This window comes from Kryptolebias marmoratus, linkage group LG3 (assembly GCF_001649575.2).
Source record: "Kryptolebias marmoratus isolate JLee-2015 linkage group LG3, ASM164957v2, whole genome shotgun sequence".
NCBI lineage: Eukaryota > Metazoa > Chordata > Actinopteri > Cyprinodontiformes > Rivulidae > Kryptolebias > Kryptolebias marmoratus.
The window spans coordinates 27244113-27255747 of NC_051432.1; the positions used below are offsets into that span (position 1 = coordinate 27244113).

Consider the following 11635-nt stretch of genomic DNA (forward strand, 5'->3'; position numbering starts at 1 on the left):
TAATGTTGCTTTTGTTGTTTTAATTCATGTAAATACACTGGGGTGATACCTTAGTATATGTCTTGGTCCAAAACATATACTAAGGTATCACATAATAAACATATACCAAAACCTTTTGTATATGTCTATTTTGGATTTATAGCCCCCCCTGGAGAAAACTCCACCAGCCGCCACTGCTCAGAACTGCGAGCACCAACTTTACATTTTTATTATTTTTTAAATCAAAAGGTTTGCACCAGACTGGCTCCCAGAAACGGGCTGCACGGTAACAAAAAGTCGAGCCTTAACTATCGTTAGAGAGAAGAAACTGTGATGGAGGCACAGTAATGCCTACTGAACTGCATATCTATAAAAAGGCCTCCGACTCACCAAACTGAGGAATGTGAGAGTGAGCTGGATGACGTCAGTGTAGGCGACCGAGTAGAGGCCTCCTAACAGAGTGTAGATTATCGCCACAGCTGCCGAGATCCACACGGAGTAGCTGAAGGGCAGGTCCAGGATCACGCTCATCGTCGCCCCTGAAACAGAACGACAGAAGCTTCAGGTTCTGCAGAGACGCAGGGCGAATGCTGCCCGCTGACGAGCTTTGATGGAGAAGCCGAAGCTGAGACGTCACAGCTAAAAGGAGGAACAGCGAAAGCAGCAAAAGGCTAGCTGAATGTTGCCAAAGGCTGTTTTAAAACCAAGAGAAATGGAGGCTAAAAGTAGCAAAACAGTAGCTGAAAGCAAAATTGAGCAAAAAGCTAAAAACTAATTGTACCAAAAGGCTAGCAAAAATCTAAGCGAAGACAAAGGCTAGCTAAAAAGCTAAAAGCAGCAAAAGGACAGCTAAAAGCTAACAGTAACACAATTCTAACTAAAAGCAGGAAAAGGTTAGTTAAAAGTAGCAACAGGCTAGCTAAACCCTAAAGTGGCAGAATGGTAGCTAAAAGCTAATATTAGTAGGATGGTATCTTAAAACTAAAAGTAGCAAAACAGTAGCTGAAAGCAAAATTGAGCAAAAAGCTAAAAACTAATTGTACCAAAAGGCTAGCAAAAATCTAAGCGAAGACAAAGGCTAGCTAAAAAGCTAAAAGCAGCAAAAGGACAGCTAAAAGCTAACAGATGTAAAATGCTAGGTAAACGTACACTGGTAAGTAAACGTAGCAAAACAGTAGATAAGAGTTAGATTAGAGCAGCCAAAGGCTAGCTAAAAGCTAAAGGTAACAAAATACTGGCTAAAAGCAGCCAAAGGCTAGCTGAATGTTGCCAAGAGCTGTTTTAAAACCAAGAGAAATGGAGGCTAAAAGTAGCAAAACAGTAGCTGAAAGCAAAAATGAGCAAAAACTAATTGTACCAAAAGGCTAGCAAAAATCTAAGAGAAGACAAAGGCTAGCTAAAAAGCTAAAGGTAACAAAATGCTAACTAAAAGCAGCCAAAGGCTAGCTAAAAGCTAAAGGTAACACAATTCTAACTAAAAGCAGGAAAAGGTTAGTTAAAAGTAGCAACAGGCTAGCTAAACCCTAAAGTGGCAGAATGGTAGCTAAAAGCTAAAAGTAGCAAAAAACCAAATCAGAGCGAACAGTTGAAGCAGATTTCAGATGTTTTTGAAGGAACTGAAGTGATCTCAAAGGGTAAAATCTTTCTAAATAAAGTACAAAAACCAAAAGTCGTAGCAGCCATCTCCTGAATGAGCCGAACATTTTGATATAATATTAGCTAAAATAGTTTGGTTGCAGGAATTGTAAAGCAGTAGTGTGAATTCTGAGGGTCCAGTCCAGCAGATTCGGTTCTTTACGAGTTAAAAACAGGTTATTTACCCAAGCCAAGCAGGGTGCAGGAGACCCACAACACGTCCACCAGCAGACACGGCAGCACCAGAGCGCCGCTCAGAACCTTGCCGTACTTTCTCTGGAAGGGGTCCATCATGGTGATGTAATTTTTCTCCCTCATCGGTTTGGCGAAAAACAGACCACCTGGCGCATCGGGACATTTTCCGTTATTTTAACCGAGCGGCTCGGATTGACACGGGCTGCACAGACATCTGATTTTACAAACATCAGAACCTCCTCCTCGTTGTTTTCGTGCTCCTACCAATAATGAAGGACACCGAGTACTGCAGAGGCATGAGGGCCCAAATCAAGCCCATGTGGGGTGTGTAAACGGCCTCAGCCACACCCAGGATGAAGCCTCCTCCGACCCACGTGGCTGCAGGAAAACAACAAACACTTTAAACAGAATGATCTGTGCACAGCTGGAAGGGTAAACACATACAGGAAATGGCCAAGTGATAATTAAAACCGTAAATCAGTGGTCTCCAATCCTGGTCCTGGAGGGCCACTATCCTGCAGGTTTTACTTGTTTCTCTGCTCCAACACACCTGATTTGAATTAAAGGGTGATTAACAGGCTTCTGCAGAACATGAAGAGGTGATTTAACCTCTGAATCAGATGTGTTGGAGCAGGGAAACAAAGAAAACATGCAGGATGGTGGCCCTCCAGGACCAGGATTGGAGACCCCTGCCGTAAAACATCTAGTTTTGCATTAAAAGAACATGTTGTACTGCCTAACTATGCAAGAAAAATAATTCAATTCAATTCAAATTCAAAAATACTTTATTAATCCCAAGGGGAAATTAAATGTTGTTGTAGCTCATAATCCTGCTTTTGTTAAAGAGTTGATGGCTGTGGGCAGGAAGGGTCTCTTGTAGCGGTCTGTCCTCATTTGTCCTCGGTCCTGGTGTCCTCAAAGAGCTCCACCAGGTAACCCTTGCTGGTCTCCTACGGAGCCATGATGGCCGAGCTCTAGAAACTCAGGTTGGTCTTGAAGTCCTGGGCGATCTCCTGGACCAGGTGCTAGAAGGGCAGCTTCTGGATGAGCAGCTCAGTGGACTTCTGGTAGTGGTGGATCTCCCTGAGAGCCTCGGTCCCGGGCCTGTAGAGATGAGGCTTCTTCACTCCGCCGGTGGTCGGGGCGCTCCTTCGGGAAGCTTTGGTGGTTAGCTGCTTCCTGGGAGCTTTACCTCTGGTAGACATATGGGCGCTATGCTTGGTTTTGGCCATGACTGGAGTTCAGGGTTCTTCACATTTAACACTTGTTGTCATGGTTACACATCATAACAAAATGTCCAAAAGTAAAAAGACTTCAGTAAAAATCCTTCCAGCTGCACACCATCCAATACCAGAGGAAGTAATCATCCAAAAAAGTGATTTACATCCAGAAAAAAAAAGAGGAATAAAGTTTTTAAAAGCAATATCTCAGAATGAATGGAAGAGAGCTGCTCCAACATGCAGCCACCTTGAGCGGCGCAATTCTAGAATGGATAAATTAAAAATTCCTTGAATAAATGCAGATCAGACGCCATGAGATATAAAGAGTACGTGTTGAGGATGACTCTCAGCTACTACCACCCTAAATTTTAGCTCCGTATCTGTAAATTTGACATTTTTTGTGCTGGCTCAGGTTAATTAGCCATCTTGAACTGAGACAATTCCAAATGTTAATGAGTTTTAGATGCACGTCCAATCATAACTTTCTGACAGTTTCATTAAAATCCATCCAGTGGCTCATTAGATATTTTGCTAACACAACTAACAAACAGAAACAGTAATCTTTCTGATTCCCACCTGTCATGGTGAAGATTCCAACCATCAAGCTGATGTTCCTGTCTCCGAGCAGCACCACCTCCGTCCGGTCTCCGCTGCTCTTCCTCTCGACCCTCCTGGACTTTCGGGCGGCCCACACCCCCGTCCCCAGGATCAGGATGTAGAAGAGGACCACCGCGACCACGCCGGGGACGTTCAGCGCCATGCCGCTCGGCTGTCACGGCGCACACTGACGGGATGCTGGGCTGGTTGGGCAACAGGGCAACAGCGTGCGAGGACAAAGGTTAGCGGCGGAGTTAGGAAGTCAGGAGTCAAGTTCTGGGATGAATCCTGACGGCAAAGTTCATTCCTGCAGTTCCTGGAAATGTGTATCCTCCCGACCACATCGAACACCCCTGATAATTCTGTTTCTGTAAGTGAATTTATACGCTGAAATTTAAAAAAATAAAATGAGAACGAGTCGTACGACTTTGTACTAATACTGACAGGCAGGGCGTAACAATTTGCACTGATGTAACAGACCGAAGCTGCTGTAACTGTAACAGAGGGCTGTTGCTTCACGTTTGCTTCATCTCAGAACAAAAAAGTCTACTTTCTGTCCTTCATGTCGATGTGGGATATTTCTGGTGCCCGGGGATCTCTGCAACTTTTATACTTTTCAAACTATTTCACTTTATTTCAAATAAAATCCCATTTTAAATACATTAAGATCGCATTTTGAATTCTGTTCCAGCATACTTGCTGTATTTTTGTCCTTTTTTTGTGTGCTGCTTTTAGCTATTATGCTACTACTTTTAGCTACAAGTTTGCTAAAGGCAAAACTGCAGCTAAAAGCTAAAAGGAGTAGAAAAGATAGCTAAAGTTTTGGTAATTTTGGCTACTGTTCTCCTGCTTCAGCAGTCAATCAGCTGCATTTTCTCCAGCTTTTATGTTTTTCATACAGATCTAAAATATAAGTTTTAAAAAGTGGCCGAAGGAAGGGAGGATGGCGCCCCGGCAGCGGGGGGGACGGGTCTGAGCCCAGAGAAAATCCACCATAACTCCAAATGTTTCCAGAGTTAGTTGTGTTTCCGATGGCCGTGTGGATGACGTGCTGTCATTCTGCAAGACCGATTCAACACAAATCACAAAAACAAACACCAGTCTGAGCTGCTGACGAGGTCTCCAGTTAGATTTTTATTTTTACCTCAGTCACGTGGTTTGTGTTAGCTTGACAAAAGCGTCAGTCACGGAGGCTCATTCCTGCTAATTATGGGACGCTTAAAGGCCTTGGATCCTAAAGTTTCCAGCTTCAGACTCAAAAAGTAAAAGCAGAGATTTGCAGCCACAACTTTTGCCGCTTTAATTTAAAAAATATATTAATAATGCACCACATAAGCAATGGCACAACGACTTCTTGTGACAATTATGGCAGAAATAAGAGATCAGCAATCGAGTTCTTGGAACAATCTCAGATGTTCTACGTCTTACAGCGGGGTTCTGAACCCTGTTTAGGGAACAACTGGTTTAAAGGATTCACCACTGACGACTTTGTGCCAAATACCCCGGATCAGCGGTTCCCAACATGGGGTCAGGACCTCACTGAAGGTGGAGAAACACCAACCGAAGGGGCTTTAAAATGCATCCATGCATTGTCTTTACCCACGTCTGGTTTTCAGGGAGATGGTGCCTGTCTCCAGCCGTCACTGTGCGAGAGGCGGGGGGGACATCCTGGACAGGACGCAAGTCCATCACAGGGACACATAGAGACAAACAACCACTCCCGCCTCCACCTGGGGACAGTTTAGAATTACCAATTAACGCAATGTTTCTGTTCTGTGGGAGGACAGCTCAAACCGCTGCACCACCGCGCCGCCCGGGTCTCAAAATGGAAAATTTTATGAATTAAAACGTATTTCAAAATGGCCTCCAGATGCATATTTATGCCATAATTCTTCCAACAGATAAAAAAACTGTAGCTGTAAACATAATTAAATAGTCTAATGGTTGTTAGGACTGTAAATATTAAAACTACATCCTTTTTACTAATCCAGTCAGTTATTTTGTGTTTCATAACAGAAATGGTTCAACTTTAAACCCAGAGGTAAAGGCTTTTGACCCCAAATATTCCTGGTTTGAGTAAACAAACTTTCTAAACGAGGTCATTCTGACAGCACAAACATCCTTTAACCATTAGGACACTATTCTTAAAATGAATATTTAGCATTTCTAACAGTTATAATAAAACATTAGCACAATGGAGGCCTGCTGCTGATCACTGCTTAAAAATATAAAGTTGAAGAAGAACGAAATAAGAGGAAGATAACATGATCACTGAAGACATCTGTTTTGGAAATGCATTAAGTTTCAGAGAAATCAACTACATGGATAAATGCAGAAACAGCAGATAAAGATAAATAATAAACTGGCACATTTCCACGTCCTCCTTCATTTAAATGGAGAAGTAAATTATATCAGTAGCAGTAAAAGTTTTAAACAAAGTATTAAAGTAGAAAAACTGCCGAGGGGCTCATGTGTGCTGCAGCTGCTCTTATGGAAATTTCCACCTCTGTAGCATCGCTGATAAACTCATTATAACTGCCCTTCCGTCCTCCACCCGGCTAACTCATCTGTCTGTGACACCTTTTTTCACGCTTCTGTTTCGTTCACGCCGAAGGATAAAGCAAAGAGAGGAAATCCTCCGCGGTTTGTTAGGAGGCTCAGCTTAAATTAACTCCAAAGTTGAACTTACTTACTATCGCCTGCGGACGGGGAGCGGGAGAGCGCGGGCACGCTCCTGTTTCTGCCACTGGTGTTGTAACTGAAAGCGTCAGCCTGACAGAAATGGGACCAGGAGGCAGGGGGGGCGGGGCAGAGGGGGGGAGCGCGCGACGTTTGCCGTTAGATAAAACGGAACGGATCGCGCAGTTCTCTCACGCGCATGCGCCAAGCGGGACCTTGTTCAGGCTGAGCTTTAAGTGGCCGATATGTAAAAAACACTGGCAGGGTTTGAGGGCCAGGGGCAATAATTATCACCCAAATGTGAAGATGGGCCATAATATTTTTTGTTCACGTGCGTTAGTGTGTATTAAACCGCTTCCATCAGCTTAATTCATTCAAAAAGCTTCGTTTCAGTGACATCTAGTGGTGAAATGGGAGACAGAAAAATAACGAGTATAACAGAGGTTTGTGTTAATTGTGTATTTTTTTTGTAGATCAAGTGTAAATTTATGTGTTCAGGTAGTTGGGATAAGTTGTGCTAAGGGATACAAAGGATGTGCAGTCACGTGATTCAAGTATTAATTCAAGATAGCTGCTACCGCCAACTGACCTTCAAAATCACTCAAACGGCAGTAACCCTGTCAGTTTTACAGTTATTGACCTAAAACTTGGTGTGGTAGTAGCTGATACTGACCCCCAAAACATATATCGAGTGCTAACAGATTTGTCTTTGTTTTAAATTCTTAGGGGTCAACTCTGTCAGCGAAATATCGCATTTTTTTAGTGAAACTTTCAGAAATGAATCACTGTTAGCCACCACAAACATGGTTGCAGCTCAGTTTTACAGATAACGAGATAAGTTTTGATGTGGTAGTAGCTGAGAATCATTCACAACACACCCTTTATTTTTAAAGTTTGACCAAAATGGCTTAAATACTTCCATTTGCTTCAAAATTATAACATTTTTAAATGTACTTTCCATCTTATTGGCTCCTGAGGCTCATATTAAGCTTCTTCTATGTCTTCTGCAGCATTTCTGTCTTTTGCACAGATGAATGGGTCAATAACAGACTTCTGCTAGCTTAATATGACGCTCGAAGTATAAAAGTAGCTCTGATATTTGTATTTTTAGCATTATATTCAGACAGATCTGATTGCCACTTGCTCTGAATGAATAGGAGCAAGACGTTCAGCAGCTAGTGACTCATTTCATTTTCTTGTTTATCACAGTAAATGTTAGCATTTCTGTTTATTTCTTCACTGATCAGGTTTTAAAGCGCAGCGCCGCTCATCCATCAGTCACAACTAAAAGAGCCTTTTGGGTGAGGAATAACGACCTCAACAAATATAAAACAATTAAACAAATTGAAGCTCAGTATCTCCAAAACTGGCTGAGTTATAGCCTTTTTTGTGTTAGCTGTGGTGGCCATCTTGAATTGGATTGACTTTAAAAGTAAATTAGTTAATCAGTCATAGATGTTCATGCAACGATTACTTTTTGTGAGTTTCAGTCAAATCTGTCCGGTGTTTGGTGAGATGTTTTGCAAACAGCACAGCCGTTATCGCTTGTTATCTATAATAATAATCAAAACTTTATATTTATGAAGCTTCGAGATGATGTGCTCTTTGATTAATTTTGCTTTATTGCTTTCAACCAGGCGTCACATGACTTATTTATCCAGTCAGTTCTAGCCTTTAACTTCTGTTTTTGTTTCAGAAAGCAGATTTACTTTAACTGGTTCTGCAAGAACGACTTCAGGCATCACGTATGGAGTTACTGTGTGTGTGGCAATGTCCTTTTGTTTTTTTTAAATCTCTTGACAATTCCTAGAATTACCTGGATTTGTTGAAACAGGAATTCAGAGAAGGGCGTGATGGACGTTTGAGCACAGATGAATGGAAATTTCCAGCATTTGAAGACTCGAAGTCACTGTGTGATTGACATTTCTTCATCTTATTAGTCTAACGTTGTTGTTCTGAAGTAATCTGGATTTTGTTATGCAAACAGAGTTATGTTTGATTGCTAGATAAAGTAAAAACAATAAGATTTCTTTCATTCTTCACCAATAGTTACAAGTATGAGTAGAATACAGGTGAGCTGTCAGGGAAAAGATGCTTACAAAAAGTATTCAACCCCCTCTTGGTATTCTTTCATTTTGCTTCCTTACAACTTGGAACTAAAATCCATTTTCAGTTTGATTATAAGGAATGGACATACACAAAAACCCCTCCAAATTATTAAAGTTAAATGGCAAAAATAACACATGAATATACAGCTGAAAACTAATGCCTGCATATAAATTCATCCTCTTTGCTTTAAAGTCCAAACCATTAGAGAAAACAGTTAAATCAGATCTTAAATCTGAGATTAGTATTCACCCACCTGTTCTGAGAGCCTTCAACTACGAAGCCATGCTGCTGTAATGGATCCAGGTTAGTTTAGCATTGTATTGCTGAAATATGCAAGGCCTTCCCTGCAAAAAAAGGTTGTCTGGATGGGAGAAAATGTTGTTCTAACCTGTACATACTTTTATGGATTGATAGAGCCTTTCAAAATGTGTGAGCTGCCCCATTCCAGAGGGACTAATGCACCCCCATACCATCAGAGAGGCAGGCTGACCTCAGAACAGTTCTCCTCTTTGATCCAGAGGAGACACATCTGTTCACATCTGGCTCCTTCTTTGCCTGATAGAGCTTTAAGCAGCATTTGTGGACGGCACGGTGAACTGTGTTTACAGACGATGATCTGTGGAAGTGTTCCTGAGCAGAACCAGAACCAGAACCTGGTCTGTGGAAGTGTTCCTGAGCAGAACCAGAACCAGAACCTGGTCTGTGGAAGTGTTCCTGAGCAGAACCAGAACCAGAACCTGGCTCCTGAGGGCCCCCAAGATCAATTTACATTAATTTAAAATTAATAATAAAAGACTGAAAAATTCCCGGGGTCTTGTCGTTACTCGGAAGTGTGACGTATCCCATGCCGAACACAGGAAATGGTTGCAATTAATTGTGTAAACCGACTGTAATAGCAAACGTAATGATTTTCATCTTTTATTTTATTTACTCCAATAGATTATCAACTTCTACCTCAGTGATTACGTGAACGGACATTTGTGTGGACACCGGTTTGGTTAAAGAGGTCGGACTAATGAAAGGAAGGCTGTAAAACTGCTCGGACAAGAGACGAAAGGAATTTATTTGTTTACGACGTGCAGTAATGGGGCTGTAGCAGACCCTACAATTAAGAAGAAATTACAGGAAAGGAAATGCAGAGAAAGAGGTAGTTTGAACCCAAACTTTGTATCAGGGAGGGAGAAATGTGGGTATATAACTGATGATGTCCTGTAATAAATGGAAGATTCCAAACTCAGCCTCTGAATGCGTTCATTCGGTTGCTATATAAGAATCTTATTCTTATTAAAAGTAATTATCTACCTCAGTGGTTCCCAACCCCAGTCCTTGCTTTGACACACCTGATTTGAATGAGTCATCACCAGGCATCTGCAGAGCTTGAAGACCTGCTGAAGAGCAGAGAAAACGATGAAAACATGCAGGATGGTGTTCTTCTAGTACACAGGTGTCAAACTCCGTTCCTCGGTGCTCGCTCTCTGCATGTTTTAGACGTGTTCTTGCTTTAAAACACCTGGTTTAAATGGATGACTTGTTGCCACGCTCCTGGAGAACTTGATGATTTGGTGAGGAGTGATTGAACTGTTTGAATCAGGTGTGTTGGAGCAGAAAAACCTAAAACTCCCAGGACAGCAGTCCTCGAGGCCTGGAGTTTGACTCTCCTGCTCTAGTACCACAGTAGGGAATCACTGCCCTACCTGACTTAGGAAATAGGCTTTAAGAATTATTATTTCCATAACAAAGACCCAAAACTCCAGCAGCTGAGTCGTTCTTCAGCTTCTGAAGGACAAGAAGGTTTGATGGATGTTAGTTTAGCTTCTGGTGAAAATTACAACCCAAAGTCTGGAGACTGACTGCAGTTAATGTTCTGAAGAGGACCGCCTGAGATACAGACTGTTAGGGTTTTTATTTTATCAGCCTTTGTGCTCATGTGTAAAACTGCCTACATGAGACACGAAGGTCAGACGGCGGGCGCCACACCATCTGGCTCTCCCAAACAGCTATGTGTTTTTGTTAAACTATGGTCTGAACTGGGTTTGCCCGGCTCAGATCAACCCCTTTTTTCTTCTTCCTTTAATAAAAGAGAAAGCCCAAGTAAGGAGTCAGGACTTCCTGGACAGCACGCCGTTAGGAGCTGTTGTGGAATTTCTCCTCTTTGCGAAGGCCTTCACAAAAAGACAACGAGCCTCTCCGGTGTGATTCTTTCTTAGCAGGTTAAATAAATGAAAACCCTGACACAAACCTTCAACGGAAGAACCACCACCGGCACCGGCCGCCTCCAGCTGTCCGACCGGCACCGACACCACTCCTGATAGCATCACTCCAGACTCTAATGAACAAAACTTGCTTCTTCTTCTTCTGTTTCCATTTTCCCCTGATAAATGCTGCGACAGTGACCTCCTCAGTGTCCTCCAGCGGTACCTTCAACCATGGAGGTAGCTCCGCCCACACAATCACCACACTTTGGGATTTTGACCGAAAACTCTAAAAACAAATCGCTAACATTTTAAATCAGAGAAATGGACAACTGGAAAGTTTTATGATGGCGTTCAACTAAAAGACAAACATGAAAAGTCACTATTCTTATATTTTATTTAATTTCCTCTTTAATCTCAGTGTTTACACACAAGATTTCTCCAAATTCTTAAAATCTTTTAATGTTATCATGAACTGTAGATGATGGGATATATAATTCATTTAAATTTGGCTTGTATTTTATCATAGGAAATGGACCAAAATATAAAAACTCCAGATTAAAATAAAAAAATGTTGTGTGCATATGTATTCGTCCCTTTTGCTTTAACGTCCCAAGCAGCACCCAGTTAAATAAGGTCTGTGGGTCTAAGTGTCAAACAGTCTTGGTAAATATGTGACCTGTTCTGATAATCCTATAAAATCACCAAGATCTATCACAGGTCAGAGAAAAAGTTGTGAAGAAGTAAAGGGTTGGAGAATAAAACAATACTCCGAACCCTGAACATCGCATGGAAGCGCCGTTAAATCCAGGAAATGAAAAGATGATGCAGCCGCAGTGAACCTGATTTAAAGAATGCTGTTAGGTGGTGTTCACGCAGCCTGGAAGAACTGAAACTGTTTCGCCGCGAGCAAAATTCCTGTTCTCGTGTCAAGTGTTCAGAAATGTGCCTGAAGACAACCGTTTACAGAAGACGTGCAAAAATATTTCCATCACATTTGCTGTCAAGGAAACTTGGAGGTTTTTTTCC

General features: G+C 42.0%; 1 protein-coding gene across 4 annotated transcripts in view; it reads right to left on the minus strand.

The window, feature by feature from the left end:
• LOC108245483 (high-affinity choline transporter 1) overlaps positions 1-6435 on the minus strand; it is a 13976-nt gene extending 7541 nt beyond the window's left edge. The window contains exons 1-5 of one of the 4 annotated variants that reach the window (XM_017432428.3): positions 6316-6435; positions 3606-3829; positions 2074-2187; positions 1800-1955; positions 370-518 (exon numbers count right to left, since the gene is read on the minus strand). In XM_017432428.3, coding sequence (XP_017287917.1) covers positions 370-518; positions 1800-1955; positions 2074-2187; positions 3606-3789 — 603 coding nt within the window. In that variant the 5' untranslated portion in view covers positions 3790-3829; positions 6316-6435. Of the gene's footprint in view, positions 1-369; positions 519-1799; positions 1956-2073; positions 2188-3605; positions 3830-5225; positions 5374-6315 lie in introns of those variants that run through there. The other 3 variants (XM_017432429.3, XM_025009629.2, XM_025009630.2) reach the window with 3 other exon arrangements.
• Positions 6436-11635: the final 5200 nt, after the last annotated feature.